General features: G+C 41.3%; 1 protein-coding gene across 2 annotated transcripts in view; it reads right to left on the minus strand.

Annotated features, from left to right (window-relative positions):
* Positions 1-229: 229 nt before the first annotated feature.
* The window catches only part of LOC146860183 (dual oxidase 2-like), a 130,913-nt gene continuing 112,433 nt past the window's right edge, over positions 230-18,709 (minus strand). For both annotated transcript variants that reach the window (XM_085644018.1, XM_085644016.1), the window contains 8 exons: positions 15,922-15,971; positions 14,658-14,785; positions 14,109-14,262; positions 7,310-7,542; positions 6,617-6,775; positions 4,205-4,360; positions 1,957-2,085; positions 230-687 (listed from right to left, as the gene is read on the minus strand). In XM_085644018.1, coding sequence (XP_085500144.1) covers positions 565-687; positions 1,957-2,085; positions 4,205-4,360; positions 6,617-6,775; positions 7,310-7,542; positions 14,109-14,262; positions 14,658-14,785; positions 15,922-15,971 — 1,132 coding nt within the window. In that variant the 3' untranslated portion in view covers positions 230-564. The remainder of the gene's footprint in view (positions 688-1,956; positions 2,086-4,204; positions 4,361-6,616; positions 6,776-7,309; positions 7,543-14,108; positions 14,263-14,657; positions 14,786-15,921; positions 15,972-18,709) is intronic.

The following is an 18,709-nucleotide window of genomic DNA, read 5'->3' on the forward strand; positions in this document are numbered from 1 at the left end:
AGTGCTTGTGGTAATGTTGAGAAGGGCAGAAATTGAAGTAAGGTTTGAGACAATGTGGATGGCATCCAGCTAGCAAAGTAAAATCCAGATGAGTAAGGATCTTTCTTAAATGTATAGAGCAATGGAAAATAACTGAATGTTTCTGGTATGCTAGCACAAGAACGTATACATTGGGCCTACAAATACATCCCATGGAACAAGAAAAACAAAGTAAGAATCACACAATAGAAACTTTGTATAAAACTTTATTAGGTTAAATAATAAACACAATCGCAGAACAAAGACAAGATTTTTTGATTCTGTTGTGCAACTTCGGAGGGATTAGCCTGAAGAATAAATTACTGACATGGGATCAGAAAAACCTGATACTAGGATTGACAATACCCTGGCTCTGCATAAGGACGTTTATGAAAATATTGGTTGTAGGCACAGCCTTCCAACTGGAGCAGAAGCCTACAGCTTAAGGGTGTATAGTTGACTATCCTGGGAGCTGAAATGTGGAACATCTATATGCTACAAAATATATAAATGACAAACACAACTGTGCTATCTGATGTGCAATATTTAGAAGTTCTCGTAATGGTGCATGAAGTGAGCCTGATCCCTCTTGTTCAGCTGGCGACAAGCTTTTTCCACGTTCTTGGTCATGCCTGGTGGCCCACAACTAAAGACCCCAATCTTGCGCACCTGAAGGAATAAAAATAAGACATGTAAATAATAAATTTTAAAAGTCAAAGCGAAAAAGTGAGAATGCAAGATAGGTAAAATTCACAATAGTGGGCCATAGATAATGCAGATTTAGATAAGCTTCCAAAGGAGTCTTGTGGATCTGAAGGCATGTCTCACAGTTTGATCCTGTCTTGAAGATCAGGGATCTACATATTGGCTATCACTGTTAACCTGCATTGATCTCAGTGTGCCCATTGCCACTCTGAGCAAGTCCCAAATGCACCCCTTGACATATCACCCATTTCTTGGATGTCATGTGCATTAACTTATTATTGTTTAATTATCTTTATTACAGGTCTGTGTTTCTCATAAATCAATCAGACCTAGTAGAAAGTGTTTTAACCTTCTGCTGTATTTCATCTTCCTTTGGAGCAGATTGTGATCAACTTTGTTACATAATAATTATTGTATTTCTACATATGCGCTATGAAAGTTTGTAGGTCATGCAAGTTTATATTTTCTGAACTTCTTATACCATTGACTTTTTAAACATTTTTTTGTTGAAAATGTGCTGAAAATGCTCTGTTTTCCACCACTGTCTCAAACAATTTGGCATGAGTCTTTCTTTCTAGCACATTACGAAAATAGTGAAATATTTCAGAAGCGCAGAGTAAGAACTTGAGGCTTGTTATCAATTCATGTAAACATTGTGCTACCAAATGTGTTATTTGGTCCCATTTGTTTCAGAAATTTCTCAGGCTGAGAAAACCACTCAAGGCCACCCTTGAAGAAGTAGAGCTCACTTGCTTTGTATGTTTGCTCTCTGTATTTTGTTGTAGGTATTTATGCCCCATTACTAACAAAGTTCAGCAGCCACTACTGAGGTACCATTTTCCTGTTTACAAATGGAAAATGTTCAGATGCACATCTCATACAGTGTATAGTGAGCAAACCTGTGGCAGATGCAACATCAACTAAACTAACATCTTGTATACGCAAATGCTGATTAATCGGGCAGATGAAGGAGGCAAGTAAGAAGAAGACAAAGTAATGGTATATTTCTGCTCTCCACTTTAATTGTGTGTAATATGACCATTCCTATAGTTTAGATTTAAAACAAATATTTGTCTTTGTGGATCTATGAGTCCTGTCCACAAATAGCCTGAGTCTACATACATTTAACTACAATACTGTTAACAATAAGGATTTGTAAGAAGATAAAACATGCAGAAGAGAGAAGTAGATAGTGAATGGGAAACTCATGCTTGGTAATTTGCCATTACTGACCTCAGGATGTACTTCTTGTAATGAGTCGAAGAATTGAACGAATGGAGGTCTTCCAAAGTGAGTGATGGATCGCAGCCCCGTAAACAAACTCTGGTTCAACACTTTCTGGAAGTGGCGTTCGCAGATGTACTGAAATGACAAACAGGCACATTTGATCTAAAGCATATTTCCAACCTCTTAGTAACTCAATTCAGTTTTATTTTACCTGTCACTATCTATTTTCCTAAATAATGTAACACCAGAACCTAACTAGGAGTGGTTTTCATTGTACTACTGGATAGCCGAGGACGCTGTCCAGGCAGATTCCTGATTTACATTGTGAATGAGAGATTTCAGGAGAGGATGTATTTGCCTCAATTTTTAACCCCTTCCACGCGCATGACGGAACCACGCCGTCATGAGTCACGGGCGGCATGTGCTCATGATGGCGTGGTTCCGTCATGCTGCGGCCGCTCCGCCCACGCGGCACTAATTCCCCGCCTGTGCGGGCGAAGTACTGAGTGGGCGGAGTCGTGACGGAACCACGCCGTCATGAGCACAGCTCGCCCGTGACTCATGACGGCGTGGTTCCGTCACGATCATGGCGGCGCCGCGCTCACCCCGAACCCCCCCAGCGCCGCAGCGGAATTCGTGCCGCAGCGAAGGGGTTAAAGGCTAAGCAAAGTGCAAACACATGATGTGAATAAATGAGCCCTCCTCTGAGACCCCTCCAAAAGCCTTAACGAAGAGTCACTATTTTACATCAAGGACCTCATGTACAAAACCAACTTATGGTCTGTAAGGTTCCGAATGGGACAATCATAGCCTTTCCATCCACAAAATGGCATTTTTTTTCACCAAATCCAAATAGCGATTCGGTAACATGTTACCGGATCTTACCGAATCACTAATTGGGCTTTGGAATAAATACAAATTCCGTATTTGGAAGGTGCGTCTTAAGGGCATTCCTTTTAGATACCGAATCTTGTATTAATGTTTTGTAACTGAAATCTGGCCGCAAAACATTGATATTTTACCACCCCATATGTTCATAAAACAGTTTATGTCATTTTTTTCTTTTCTGTCAGGAAAACTGGCTGCAATTTTTTTTAAAGATTGCGTTTTCTAAAAGCATTCACAGACATGGTGTTTTGCTGACCCCAGCTGACCACCATGCTTGTGTATGAAGCCTATCGTAGTTGGTCACAATATAGGACCCACGTCATGCATATTAAGGAGGTAGGTCAAATTGCAACTCACTACGAATCAGTATTTTGAGAACCAACCTATTAATGCATAGGTTGGTTCTCAAAATAGCAATGGATTAATTAGAAGTCGGTGGTAAATTGTGATAGCTTTCTAACAACGTTCCATTTAAGGAATCGGAAATTGTGAATTATTTGTTGTATTTTAAGATTCCTTTCATGGAATTGTTGTACAAGAGGGCCCAGGTGCCCTATCATGTAAAATAGCATGGTGCCCAAGCTACCAGTACAAAATTATGTTTGCAAATGTTAGTACTACATTAAGGGGTGCAAGACATCAAGAAGCATAAAGTTGTAGGTGTGAGGGCTTCAGCCCTTTAAAAGGAAAATATGTGCCTTGATTACAAAGAATGAATGTTTAAACAAAAACCAGGCAACACGACTGGTGTCCGCTTAGTTTACTTGCCTGGTGACCTAACTCCAGCTCCATATTGAGCAACGCCAGCGGGGAATGCAGTCTACATGGTTATCTGGTTTTGAGGCTCTTTCTACCAAGGCTCAAGGAAAATGGAGCACTTACATGTTCAATGAGACTCATCAATACTATCAGATGCTAAAACACACTGCCACAAATTACATTTGTGCCAGGTGGTCAGAGTGTAAACTAATAACTCATTAAACAAACATATGCAATGAAATCATTAAAGTATAAACAAAAGACAATACTAAAAAAGGCAGACATCACCTGACAACACTTTTGCACACTAACTATGCAGTGTTTGTCCCACTGTAGGTGCATAACATTTTGCTTGTTATGGCTTCCATTGTAAATAAATCAGCTAGTCATGGCTGTCAATTAGGGACTTCTAGGGTTTGCGCTGGCACTGCCCTTACTACCATTGGTCTCATGAATCATGAAGGCAGTGGCAGAAATGGGAATACACAAGATGCTATGAGCTTATATATGTTCACTGTCACTAAGAGCGCTAACGGTTCCATTGCCCTTTCTCCCAGAAAATCTTTCAACGTTGTTCATGAGTGCCCTGGGAAAAAAATCAGCATACCAGCATGGTGGTGCGAAGGTCAAACTTCTCAGCCAGCTGGGTGATGTAGATGTGTACAGACACCAGGTCATTCTTGTCATTGGCCTCCAAATCCCGAATGATGTCTGCCAGCCACTCAAACTGTCGCTGTGTACGTGTCACCCAGATGAAGTAAACCTGAAGGTACACAAACCGGACGATTCAATGTTACATGGTGAGCACTTACATGCTGCTAGTGAAAAGGAAGCTCAAACTGCAGAAATAGTTTCCATCAGACACAATTGACCTCATTAAGGGCCTCATTTATGAGGCTCCTTGTGCCGCAGAAATGTCACTTTTTTGTGACGCTCCGTGGCACAGGAGCCTGCTCCATATTTACGAGGCAGCACTAAGCCACTTTTTTTGGCGTAATGCTGCCTCATAATTATCGTTCCCTTTAGCATAGTTTTCTGCGTTAAAGGGGCGTGCAATGGGTGTTGCTGGGGGTGTTCCGAGCAGCATCCATGGCTTTTTGACACTGCCCCAGATGTACGAGAAATCCTAAATCTGAGGCAGCGCCAAAAAGGTATGCCTCGCAAAGGGAGGCGTAAGGGAGGCATAACGAGTATATTTATTTCTCCTTGTTTTTCCTTTTTCCATGTCTGCTGTATTCTGCAGAACATATAGAAAGAGGAGAAAGCCTCTTGTGATTATTTTTGCGCAGGAAAGTTTTTCCTTCCTGCACAAAAACATTTCATCCCCGCAACGCAGTCACCCTTGCACCATGGTGCAAAGGTGTCCGCGTTGGTGCCGTATCTTATAGATATCTTATAGATACGGTGATTTTCCCCCCTATTCTTTTGCTGTTGGGCAGTGCAGCAGGAAGGCCTGTGGCGCTGCTCTGCGGCAAAACCTCATTTTGTGTTAATGCTCATTTGGGTGGAGAGTTGGAGCAATACCATATCTATTAATAAACCGGCCACATTTCGAAATCATCTAACATAGTGAAATGTGCTTGGGGGAAAAGCCTTGGAATACGTAATCAACTGGTCTTAATTGGTGTTCAAACACTGATTTGAATGGTACTCTTCATAAGGAGTATAAAAACGTGTAATTATAATACTGCATCAGGGTTTTACCCCGCGGGAAATTACACCACTGTAATCGTAATAATAGGTGCGGTACTACTTTATTATTTTTCTTGGTCAACTCTTAAGTAGGGCGGGTTTGTAAGCACTATTGTGAGTATATTACACAGAATTTTACATATGCTATTAGGGAAAAGATACCCTAACCCTTATACTGTCTACTACACTGACACTTTTACGTTAAATCTAAGCATCACCGGATCACCACTACATTTTCACAAAAGTTCTACCAATCAGTATATAAATAAGAACTTTATAAACAATATCTAAGTATGTAAGCATTAGTCTTACATAGGTTTGAAGGGTAATCACAATATTCTCACATTCATTCACAACTTGATTGTCTACTTTGAATTTCAGACATAGAATCGTAACATTACTATACCAATATCACTTCCTGTAGCTGGACGTAGTCCTGTTTGCACTCTGTTCTATCAGCAGGTCATCTAAGAATTATTATTAGGCAAGTTGTTGGTGCAGCCACTGAATTTGGGATAAATTTGCCCAAATGTCTTTTTAAGCTCTTTGAGAAAGAACATCTCTCTACATGGCAGTAAGTAATTAAAGAAATGCTTTGAATGCTTTGCCTAGTAGTGGATGTAGTGGAAGAAAGTCCAAAAATGATGGGTCAGGGATTCCTTTTCGTAGAAAAAGACAATGACTTGATTCTAAGCAGCAGCATTCAGTACAGGTAAGCACGGTGGGGCAGGAGGGGGATGATAAGTCGACAGATGATGGAATAGGGAAAATTAAATAAATAAATGATTCCTATGCTGTTGTCGGTTGACATCCCCCCTTGCCCCACCACGCTTATCTACACAGACCGCTGCTGTTTTTAAGCCTAAGCAAATAAACTGCATCCAAGTGTCTGTGGTCTGTTTTGTCACACGTGATAGCAGTCTTTGTTCATTACAGCTACTGGGTTGTATACATAGTAATATTACTACAATCTGCATAGACAGAATAGCAGGATGCAGTATTTCTACTATGCTTACATCTAGGCATAGTAAAAACACTGCTGACTGCTATAGACAATAGTCGATTGTAATCCTTTACTTATGGTTATGAGCATTAGTGCTTATAAAACACCTTATTTGTTTTAACAGTTAATTCTGCATAGGCCAGATCAGTATCATTATAACTCTGTCTTTCTATTCATGATCTTTATATCATTAGCATTCTTTTGTTTCCTTCACCGGGTCTTCGTATTATTATCTCATTCTCAACTTCTTACACTGCAACTTTGCATCATCATAATGCACTCATCCTTCTTGTACAAGATCGCTCTATGATTAGCACTTCTTACCTTTTTACATAAAATCTTGGTGTTGACAGATGACTTAAAGACCAGATCTTTGAGGATGGAAGCAAAGGGTGTCACTCCGATACCTCCACCCACTAGAACTGAAACTTCAAACTTGTTCCACTCTTGATGCCCCTCTCCAAAAGGTCCATCCAGGTAAATCTATATTAAGGAAATAATCATTTGTGAAAAATCACATTTATTTGTATGGCTCCTGAATGTTTTCATCTATTAATACTGAGAGCAACATTTACAAAGGGCTTCCATTGCCTTTGCGCACGCAAGGCAGCGCCAGGTGACACAAGGGCTACGCAAGCTCTTAGATGTGATTTTCTAAGCCACTTTAAGTGGCTCTGTGTGGTTTGGTAAATTGAAGATAATGCAAGGCAGCGTGTTGCTTTATTTTTACAGTATTTACATTATATTATTTATAGTGGTTTATATGCTTCAAAAATAAATGCATAGTTATAAATCAGGGACAAAAACAAAAGTGGCTTAAACGATCAGCTCTTGTAAAAACTCACACAGAAAAGATAAGCCCAAAAGTTCCCACACACACAGCAAACTCTAAAAGAGAGGGCCATGGTTAATTCAGGGAAAAAACCAACAGGCCCATCTACAATGTAGAATCAAGAATGAATGAATACAACTAATACATATAGCTAAGGAAGGAGAAGAAGGCATTCTTCCATTTACCTTGGGATAACCTTCTAACTCAGCCACACTCTCAGGGGAGTAGAGCTCTCTCAAGCGGGTGGTCCATGGCCCTGCAGCCCTAATGTGAAGGCTCAGCGTATCTTCATGGGGAGCAGAGGTCAGGGTGAAGGGGTGGTACTCGTTGGTTCCCAGGGAGAGGCAGGCAATCCTTACCCACTGCCCAGACTTGTAATCAAAGTCCTCTGGTCGCTGAAACTTGAGATTTGTGACACCTAGTAGATAAAAAGTGCTATTGTCATCTCACATGGCACTCATTGGTAACACTATTCATCATATGTGCTTTTGGACAACTAGGCAGCTCCCTTCAGAAGTGAATGTCTTTAGTCATAGACTACCTAGTCATAGACTACCAGTGGGTTACTCATTGCAATACAATTCACATACTGCCTCTCTGTTATCTTTCTTTACAATACAGGTTGGTGACACAAATTTCACCCTCCAAGGAATTATGATATTGTGTGAAAATGTAGTACCATCAATAATTATATCAGGCTTTACTGGTTGGAAGCAACCTGTGTGTTAGCAGACCATATAAGGACCCAATTATGTTAATGCTTATGAATAGGAGAGGATTAACATGGTGTGTTCTCATGCAGCAAATGGGAAACATCTGTTTCCGAATGGAGCAGGTAAAATGTGATAATATACTGTCTGTTGACCCAGAAACATGATATGTTATTGGTTACATTATATGATATCATGGGCGATGCTGTCATGAGGTACGATATCATCATAAAACATGAGTGGGTGGTTTGGTTGAGATGCCCTTTAATTCGCCAATATCACTTATCTGTGTGACTTCTAAACAACACAGTAACTAATTATTCTCAATTGATCTAAATGTTTTATCCAGATTCTGTAAATGTATCAATGTTAACTTCAACATTGTTTTTGTCAGCAAAATGAAAAACAATTACATCCCTCATGAAAACATAAACATGCAAGCCACCCTTTAAGCCCTGCATGTAAGGTTTCATAACACAAACATAATAAATACTGAGAGCATGTATATTTCTTCTCTAAAAACACATTCAATAGTTGACTATTTTCAACCTCAGCAAGTACATAAAAATATTTGTTTTGGAACCAAACATGATTGTCAGTTCAATTTCATTAGGCCAAATAAATGTTGTGTTTTCAAGCCATTCTTAACTATGCCCTTAACAGAGTACCACTTCCTTTCTTTCGACTGTGACATGAGGCTCATACTAGAGACAGGCTGATGAACCTTGCTGCAGTGTCATGCAGAGATTGCAAATTTCCAACCTGAGCAAGGATTTTTGTCCAAGTGCGTTTTTCGCAAAACCTCTAAAATCTAGCCATATACTTCACTGACCAATAGCAGACCAGAGGGCTTGAACAGAGCAGTTACAGATAATTCGTTTCTGTTGGACCCCGCCCTCTCTGCAGAGTTACTCTAAAATGTTTTACCTTCACACCTCCTGTTTTCTGAACCTGTTTTCTTGGCTTTTTGAACTCTGTGCACATTACCATTGCTAACCAGTGCTAAAGTGCTTGTGCTCTCTCCTTTAAACATGGTAAAATTGGTTCACACTCGATTGGAACATATAATTTACTTTTAAGTCCCTAGAAAAGTGGTAGTAGATGTACCCAGGGTCTGTAAATGAATTGCTACTAGCGGGGATGCACCACCTATTGTGCCATCAGCCCTTTAAAACATGTCTCAGGCCCGCCATTGCAACCTCTGTGTGCAGTTCCAAATTGCCATTTCAACCTGGCAATATAAACCTTTAGCCAGGTCCAAAACTTCCTTTTCATACATATGTCAACTTTAGGGTAGGCCCTAAATAGCCCGTTGAGCAGGATGCTTTGTTTTTAAAACGTTGGACATTTGCTTTTAGGTTTTACATGTGCTGGTAGTGAAAAATTCTCATATTCATTTTTCACTATTGCAAGGTCTACTTCTCCCATAGAATAATATTGGGTTACCTTATTACATTTAATAAGTGATAACTATTTTTGGAGCAGGTAGAAATATAAATTTTTGGTATCTATGGAATTATACTTTTAAATCCTCGCTAGTGGTAAAGTCGGATTTTAAGTCACAATTATTAAAATGTCACCTTCAGAAAGGGGCAGTTTCTTGTCCTACCCATTTGGTGCCTACTGTCTGTTTCCTGGGTCACATGACCAGGCGTAGTTGTGAGTTAGACTTTGTGTATTTCTCCCAGAAAGACACACAATAGAAGGGCTGAGTTTTGACAGGATAGCCATGCTGACTTAATGAAAGGGGTGAGGCTGTTACCTACCACACTTGCACGTCAAAGGTGCTGCCTCAGCCCACACACAAAGAACTTCACGCTAGCTTTTTGTGACTCCAGACCCAGTGGAGCCAGGGCACAGGGCAGAAAATTCCAAACATCTCTGTGGCGGGAAAACTCTAGAAGCTTCTCCAATTTCAAACCTAGCACCGGGTATAAAATGGGATCCTCAGACCCACTCTACAGTACACAACTGAACCTATGGATACTACAGAAGCAGGGATGCCTGCTGCTTGTATGGATAGAGAAACGGGGGGATGACTAATAACATCACCACAAATGGGCTAGTCAAAGTCTCAAAGGCAATACATGAGCAGTATGTTCAGTGTTTTCTGCTGAATGCTCGTTCAGTGGTAAAACACAAATACCAGCTAGAGGACCTGATTACGCTTTCCAACCCTGACATAGTCTTTTTGACAGAGACCTGGACGGACAATACCTCATGCCCAGACTGGAACATCGCCTTGCCAGCAAGCTATGCAGTTACCTCTCAAGACAGGGATGAAGGTAAAGGGGGGGCATAGCTATTATCCACCGAGATCATCTGAAGGTGCGTGTGGAAGCCATCTCAGTTCCACCAGCGGAGGTGCTGCATTTTTGTAGAGAATTAAACAACCTCTCTACCTTTCAGGGGCTACTCATCTATCGCCCACCTGGGCCCAGAGCGGCCTTCACCCAGGCATTACTGACGCTTCTGGAGTCCTATACAGACTCCCACTCCCTCACTATTCTGGGTAATTTTAATTACCACCTGGAACTAATGAACAATTCGGATACAGTTAGACTGCTAGACAATCTAGCAGCATTTAGCTTGAACCATATAGTAACCGAACCCACCCACCTGGCGGACCATACTCTGGATGGCATTTTTTCTAACAACTCTGATATTAATCTGACTAAAATATCAACTCTTCAATGGACAGACCATAAGGCCGTCTATTTTAACATCAAGGTTATGCTGCCCAATTACTGTACTCAAACTAAGCCTTCCAAGGTAAAAATTCGATATTGGAATAAGGTTCAAGGCAAGGACCTAGAAACGGCCCTTGGTCACCTCCACACCCCGCCAGCGAAGGACAATAACGTAGCAGCATTCCAGTTTAATGACTGGCTCCTGGTAGCAGTCAATTGTGTTACGCCCGAAAAATTGGTGATGGTAAAAAGATCTAAGACGTCGTCACCTTGGTATGGCCCTGAGCTTAAGTGCCTAAAAGTAAACTGTAGGTGAGCTGAGCGTCTTTGGAGACTAGACTACAGTAGTGAAAAGAAAGCAACCTATAATCTAGCTCTGCAACAGTATAAGGAAGCAATTATTGCCGCTAAGAAGCTATTTTTAACAACTAAGATTGAGGAAGCTGGAAATTTCGCTAAGGAACTTTTAAAATCTGTTAAACTGCTGGCTAAACCGCAGCAGGACAATGCATTTAAACCAGATCAAGCCATGTGTAACAAATTGGCCTTATACTTTCAGAATAAGGTGCAAGTGATCTATAATGACCTCTTGGATACTCGGGGAACTCCGGATAATCAATACCAATTGCCTGGTGTTAACCCACTGCAGAGTATCCTGCTTCAAGACACTCACAAATGATGAGGTACAAAAACTTCTCCTCTCTACAAAATCCGGCTCACCCAAAGACCCCTGCCCCCCAGCCACTATGCACCTGGCCTCTAAGCTTACCCCTCTTATTAATCAAGTTTTGGAATCGGGTAATTATCCAGTAGCCTGGAAAAGAGTATCTATCAGGCTAATTCTCAAAAAGCAGACTCTGGACCCTACTGAACCTAAGTATTATCTCCCAATTGCTGGCCTGCCAATAGTAGCTAAATTTCTGGAGAAGTCAGTTAACAAGGTGTTGACTGACTATCTAGATGCCAACAATCTGCTGTCGCACGACTGCTTTTAAACATACCTAAAGGACAATCAACCTCGGGAGGAATTAAGTCACTGCACTGGCTTCCTATTCTACAGCGTGTGGAATTTAAGGCCTTATGCCTGGTACACAAGGCACTTTACGGTGGTGGCTCCGAGGACATCCAAAAAATGTTCCTACCTTACACCCCTTCCCGAGCTCTTAGGTCCGCAAACTTGGGCCTTATCCAGACTGCTAAAATTAGGCGGTCAAGATGGGGTGGCAGGACTTTATTGAACTGTCCGGCAAAGCTGTGGAACAAAATGCCAGTGGCCTTGAGATTTCAATCCAATCGGCAGCTCTTTAGGAAGGATTTGAAAACATGGCTGTTTACCTCCACCTAGTCCCCCTGGTAATACAGGCTGTACTCCCTTTCACATACACTAGCGCCAAGACGCCATGGCAATCAAGCGCTCTATAAGCACATATCCTAGCCTATCCTATCCTGCCATTCAACTGCCCCACTGCCCGAGGTGTGCCGTGCTGTCTGAGAAGGAAGACCAAAACTACACCTTTCATCCCAGGCTACCTGAGTGACTCCAGGAGCTAGTTAGCTGGGCTCCTGATCTGATCTACAGGGATACACAATGTTCCAGAGCCCTCTCTGTAACTGCTCAGTTGTCCTGTGGCACTGGACCTGCAACTGGACCAGCCTGAGCCCTGCTGGCCTCTGCTGGACTATGTTCCTGCTCCCCAAAAGGGTCCTCCCAGGCCTCTGTCCCTTGATGTAGCATCAGCTGAGCTCCTAGAAGAAAAGGGGAAATACTAAAGTTGTGGGCTCTTTGCGACCACGAATGTTCAGGCCAAGATCTTGCTGACCACTTTGAGCACCAGCACAAAGTTTCGGTAAACCCCACTTTCACATGCTACAATGACCATTGGGGACTACCGGCAATGCAAGATCTACACTTCTCGCGACAGCATTGGCAGCCTGCGGTGCTGCCAACGGAATGCTTAAGCGACAACCATCCGCTGCACTTTCCCTGCTCCTCACAGTCTTCTCCACTGCAAACTGAACTCTTAGTGCTGGACTTCTAGAAGCTAACTTTTCCAGTGGTACTAACTTGCTCCCTTTATCCGGCCTGCACTCCATTGCGGTCAGCCTAAATTTGTAACTTTTCCCCGGTCTTGCATGACCAGACGCTTGTGAGTAGCAGTTTGTGCTTTTAGGCACTATTCTTATCTTAAATATTTGAAATTACATATCTCTGATTCTCCTGATTGGATTTTTATTATGTTGGAGTCATTTATTTATTACATTTATCTCTATTTTACTAAATAGGTTTTGGAATTTTCTTGTGTAGTGCTTACACTCTAATACTGTTTGTGTTCTGCATAAATACTTTACAAAGTGCCTCTTAAGCCTGACTGTTTTTGTGCCAAGCTACCAGAGGGTTAAGCACAGGTTAATTTAGTGACTTTTGTGCTTCACCCTGACAGGGATTGTGGCTGTTGCTTGAGAAGGGCTCCCACCTCCCTCAAACAACAATACAACTTTTCACAGTCTCCATGGGGGTATCAGATCACTCATTAACATCACCAGCAATTACACACTTTTACTAAAACAAAATATGCAGCCTGCCTTGTGATTCCTCAGTAGACTGCCCTGACAGATGCACACCTGTTTATATTACATTTGTATATTGATTACCAGTGTTTGTCTGCTTAGAAAAAACATGTTTAAAATATATGAGCCTTTGTCTTGGCTCTTAAACACATTTTTCTTACAGGAAGAGGCCTTCTCAAAATGCATTTTTCGTCTGCAAAAGAGAAATATTTGACTATATTTGTTTGCCATCAAGTCTACCATTTTGTTACCCCACACAGTTTGGCAATTATTTATCTTGCTTTGCTCCTGGCCCTATATATTCCCTAAATCTGTCGTGTATTTGAGAATTATGCAAGTACATTTAATTATACCAAAGGTACACTTTCTCTGTAGTATTATTGAGCCTAATGCTGGTCCATAGCTCTAATTATTTCGTCCACATAATAATGAGCCTGGGATGCAGACAAGGGGATACAATAAGGGTAAGAAATACCTCTAACGGTCAAAATTGGTATTAACATATGAATGTACTTGTGCTGCCACTTCTGCTCCCTTCTCTCCCTCACTTCAGCAGTTCATGCTCTACTCATTGCCAGTGTGGTAGGTTTGCTATGTGGTCTGTCTCTTCTGAGTACAGATTGCATTCTGAGGAAGCTGATATCCTTTCTGAACTCACTGCATTCATCATTGAAATAGCATGCAGCTCTGCACAACTAGACCAATTTTTCAAACATATTCTCACAAGATAACCCAGTTTCCAAGGATTGTGTTGCTTTCCCCCTTTAATCATCAGTTCTCTGTCCCCTAAAGCTAGCTTAGAGTGATTTGGTGTCATCTGACATTGTAGGTGGTTGGCGACTCCACAGAAAAGCCTCATACAATCACTTATGCTGCTGGCAGTGACAAGGAAACGTGATTGGAAAGCCATACTAAGCCTTCCAAGCTGATGTTAATACCATCCATCTCTAGCCTTAGGGCCTCCTTGGACAAGGAGTGCATAGGACTCATTGCAGTGCTCAAGGATGTGAACTTACCAGAGGGCAGCAGTTCTGCTTTCACAACAGCAATCTCTTGCTTCTTTCTGCTCAGGCTGACCAGCTTGTCACCCACGTACAATAATGCTGGGACAATGAGATACAAGTAGAAGCGGGGCTGCTGGATCAGGGCATAGCTGCCATGGATGAGGGTCTACGAGAAACAGCAGACTGCAGGTTACAACACACATCCAGTTAATACATCTCCATGTAACATATCTGGTAGACAGAAGAAGAGGGAATGATTGTTGCAGAGAGTTGCATGATATTAAGGTTATCTGCTGGGTGCCTGGTACTTCACTTTAATTTCACAATGCATTCAAGAACATAGACTTCCAAAAAAAAAGAAATTCCGGTTCTTTATCAAACCCGGCTTCCTTCCCATGCATGTAAACTGGATTGGTTGACCTACAAATGTACTTCCCTATGATTGTTCAACCCTAATTGGCAAGGATGGCACTCAAAGAGCAGCACTGCTGTGCCAAATATTTGTTTTATTACAAACCAGGAACATAAGTTTGACAATGAAGAAAGCACCATTCACTTTACCAGAATATACAGCACAACATAAAGGTGGTGGGTCAGCCAGAAGCCACGGAAACTGATGCGCCGAAAGTGGCGGGATGCAAAGACATACATGATGGCAAGAACCACGAGAAGGAGCACGCCTGTCATCCCTGTAATGGAACAAAACATTAACAAGTGTGACACTTCAACAATGTCATAAATGTGTTACAATTGATTGGTACTTCATGGGCAAAATCCTAGCCCTAGGCCTACCCGGGGTGAATCTAAGCTCCGAGTCTCTGACTCAGGAGTTTATGGCTCCAGGTCTTTGAGCACAGGACTACTCCCTGATGACTCAAAGCAATGGGTGGTCTCTTCAGACCTGGAGTGGGAGGTCATGTGGGAGATCAGAAACTTTACACTGGTAAGAATTTTCAAAAGGAAACCAGCCATTTCCAAACCACACAATGTCCCCAAAATAAATTCTGATACTCCTTTTTTTTTTAAAGTAATATATTTTATTAATCACATATCTCTCTTTTTAAGGGATCCTGCTTGGTTATGACACTGTGAGGGTTAAAAAATATATCATGTTTTCTCACATTTCTCATGAGCATGACCCCATTTTGTCTAGTAAGCACTGTGAGTCTGGTACCTCCAGGGACATTATTGCAATGTTGGTTAAGGTTCATTATTGATTGATTGATCTCATTTAAGTAAACCTCCTATTGCCAGTGTCCATCTTTTAAACTAGGCTGCAAGCCTAGATGATTGAGAAACTGCAAATATATCCAATAGGAAATTATTCATTTGTGCCAAAGCATCAGACAATTTGTATAAATGCTTCTAGGTAAGAAATAGATATTTTTCTCCTAAACTAATACAGCAACATTTCCAATGGGAGGGGGGAAAAAACCCTGCTCAACACATTTAACTTTTGTTTTTGCAGTTGTTAAGTAGGTGTGTTCTATGCTAAATGCTGAAATTGAAAATGCCTTATTCTAAATAATATTGTTTGGTACACTGATAGTAACCTTCTATGTAATTCATAAGTAAACCATTTGTATAAGCTATGGTACATCAATGATCAAGGGAACCTTAATGATGTTTCCTTCAAAGCTGAATTTACCATGGACTCTGCGAATCTCATCAAAAAATGTAATTCTCTGATGGTCGCTAATTTTTCTGCCACTTGCCCTACTGGTGGTTTATACACTCTACAAATATGCTCACTTCATAAAATCATAACTTTTACTTCCATTTAAAGTTACTTGTAATGCTTGTATAGCTAGGTCATTTGACTTACCAGGAACAGTCTCAAAGAACCACCAGTAGTACTTCTGAGGTTGGTCAGACCTGCAAAGAAAGAAGGCTTAGTCATTTCTTCCATAGCTCCTCAGAGACGTCATGCACCTTGTGTATTGAATTATAGCACTCCTGGGGCTGTGTTGCATCTTTGTTATCAATTGCAATACTACTGAAGGCAAAGTCATTGATCCACTAATCAGGATTCCCCTAATAAACTCAAGTTGGTGGTTAAGCACATTTTAGGATGCAAATGATAGCAAATACAATGAAGATGTTGCAGGTTTGCCCCACTGGGCGAGGTCATATGTGAAGATTAAATGTGTCCTTATGGGTTCCCTGTCATTGGGCCTACTTATTGTCCCATTTCCCCAACCTAGAATTATTTCTACCAACATTAACAGAAATTACAGGAACAGGAATTACTAGGGATAAAGTGGCGTACTGTGAGGATACCCTGAGAAATTAGGAATTACGGGAGAATCAGAAGTACTGTTCACAGTGCTCCTGGTAATTTCCTGCTTTGTCCACGGATCCAGTTACAGTGGATCCTGTAACTCCTCTTAACAGCTCTTCCAGAAATTAGACTTTAAATCATAATGTTGTGGGCCAAATTTCCCTAATATTCAAGAAGAAATCAATACAAAACACCAACATAAAATTAGGAGACAATGACAAAATGTATACTAAAGAATTAGTTAAATAATGAGGTTATATGTTGGAAGCCATATTGTGACTATATTTATTGTCTGTGAGTAACGTTCTAGGTTAGTGCTGTTGCAAGAGGGAGCAAGAATGGCAAACTAAAGACCCCTCTCTTTGAACAAGGCAAGGGGGATTCAAACTACCTATAAATCCCTATTATATAATAGGGCTGCTGTGTTGTCTGCTACCCTTTTAAAATCCAGCCCTGTCTTGCAGGCTGCTTTTAAATTGTAATTATATGCAAATTCGACTTTGGAATTAAAGTTACTTCCAAGGTATTACTTTTCCTTATTTATTACCTATAAGTCACCCCTATGGTCTTCCCTAGGTGCCCAAGGGGTAGGGTGCTTTATAACTATAAGCAGGGACACTGTAAAATATGTTTATAAGCCCTGGTGATGGGAAAACTGCCAATTTCGTGGTTCCCCATTGTAGATAATTAGCTCAATAGCCTAACATTGGAATGTTTTATTTAAGTATTTTATATTGATAGGAAGGACCTACAAATGTAATTCAAGGACTTAAAATGATATTGATGATAAATACAACAACTTGCCACTGTTTTATAATCGCTATCACAGAAAATAAGTTATTTCAGTGAGCCACAATCCAGCATTACAGATGCCTTCTCCTGATTGGCCAGCCTTTCCCAGGCTGAGCCAGAGCTGCTTGATGAGGTGTAAAGTATCCTGTCAGAGTAAACAATGGACTTCCTGTGGGTGGAGAACTTTAGCTGCAGAAGCCAAATGGCAGGAAGACAGTGGGGGAGCAGAACTGGTCTTCAAAGGGAGAATGGCAGTTTGAGACCAGCATAGGCTGACCCCCACTTCCTGCAACCTTAGCTCAACAGGAGCCTCAGTAATTAGATTAGTCAGGGGGATGGAAGGGGTGTGTTGGTGTACCGTAGCCACACCAGTGGGTTGGCTTAGCCTATCTAACCTCAAAGGAGAAGAAATCTCCATGTTAGATTTTTGAGGGAATAGTGCTTTCTGGGACAAGAATATGCCACACTTTTGAGAAACTGGTCATGAACCTGGGTGGCACCCTGCATCCAAGTGTTCAGGGGTGCCTCCCGCTTGATGCTTAGAAACTGTGAACAAATATGTGAGAGCGACATAGATCCTCAGATCTACTGCCTGAGGCTACAAGCAGAAGAGGAACTGCCCCAATGGAAACCTAATCTGCATCCCAAACGTCTGCACTCTGAAGGACTGCACCTGCTGCACATTCTGGAACTACAGTCCTAAGCACTCTGCCTTACTTCAAGAATGATTAAGGGGTGAACTCTCTGAAAGCTACAAGGTTAATAGAGCCCAATTGCATCATCTCCAACAAGAAGTCCCCATCCTGGACTGAGTACAGTGGACTTTTAAAGATTTGCCCAGGTGCACTGTGGGAATTGTAGTCCCAACATCCCAAAGGCCATCTCAGAGTTCCTAGACCTCTGAATTGGTGTTGTGGATATTTTGAACGTTCAAGAAGACCTGCTGGAAAGAAGTTACAGAAGTTTAGAATAGCTTTTGGAAAAACCTCTATTAGCTGACCAGGTGCATTGTGGGAGTTGTAGTCACAGACCCCAAGAGGCAGAGCATCTGAACCCTTGGCTGCACCCTTGGCTGGGGCTGTGGACCACTTTCCTGCATCCTGGAAGTAAGTGTAAAGAACTCTTGACTTTGACCCGTTCCAGCACAACCTTTTTTAACCCTTTGAGCGCTATTTGCTTCTAAGTGCTAGTTTTACATTTAATCTTTAAAAATTCATAGCTCTGGTACCCTGAATTGGATGTTTGTCGTATTGTGTCTATTTGTTTGTAAAAATATCACCTATTTTTATAAATCAGAGTTGGATTTTTATTGTGTGTTATATTTTACTTATTTTTAATCCATTGGTGTTTTTAAATGCTTTACACACCTTTCTCCTAAATTGCGCCTGTCTGCTCGTTGCAACCTACCAAGTGTTGAGCAAAGGAATAATTTATTGAGACCTTGTCTGAACCTTTTATTGTGTTTTGGCCTTATTACTAGTGGTAAGTCACTGCTAATGAACCACTTTCCAACAACCATCTCATGTAAAGGTTGAATAAT

The sequence above is a fragment of the Triturus cristatus genome, chromosome 3_1 (genome assembly GCF_964204655.1).
Source record: "Triturus cristatus chromosome 3_1, aTriCri1.1, whole genome shotgun sequence".
NCBI lineage: Eukaryota > Metazoa > Chordata > Amphibia > Caudata > Salamandridae > Triturus > Triturus cristatus.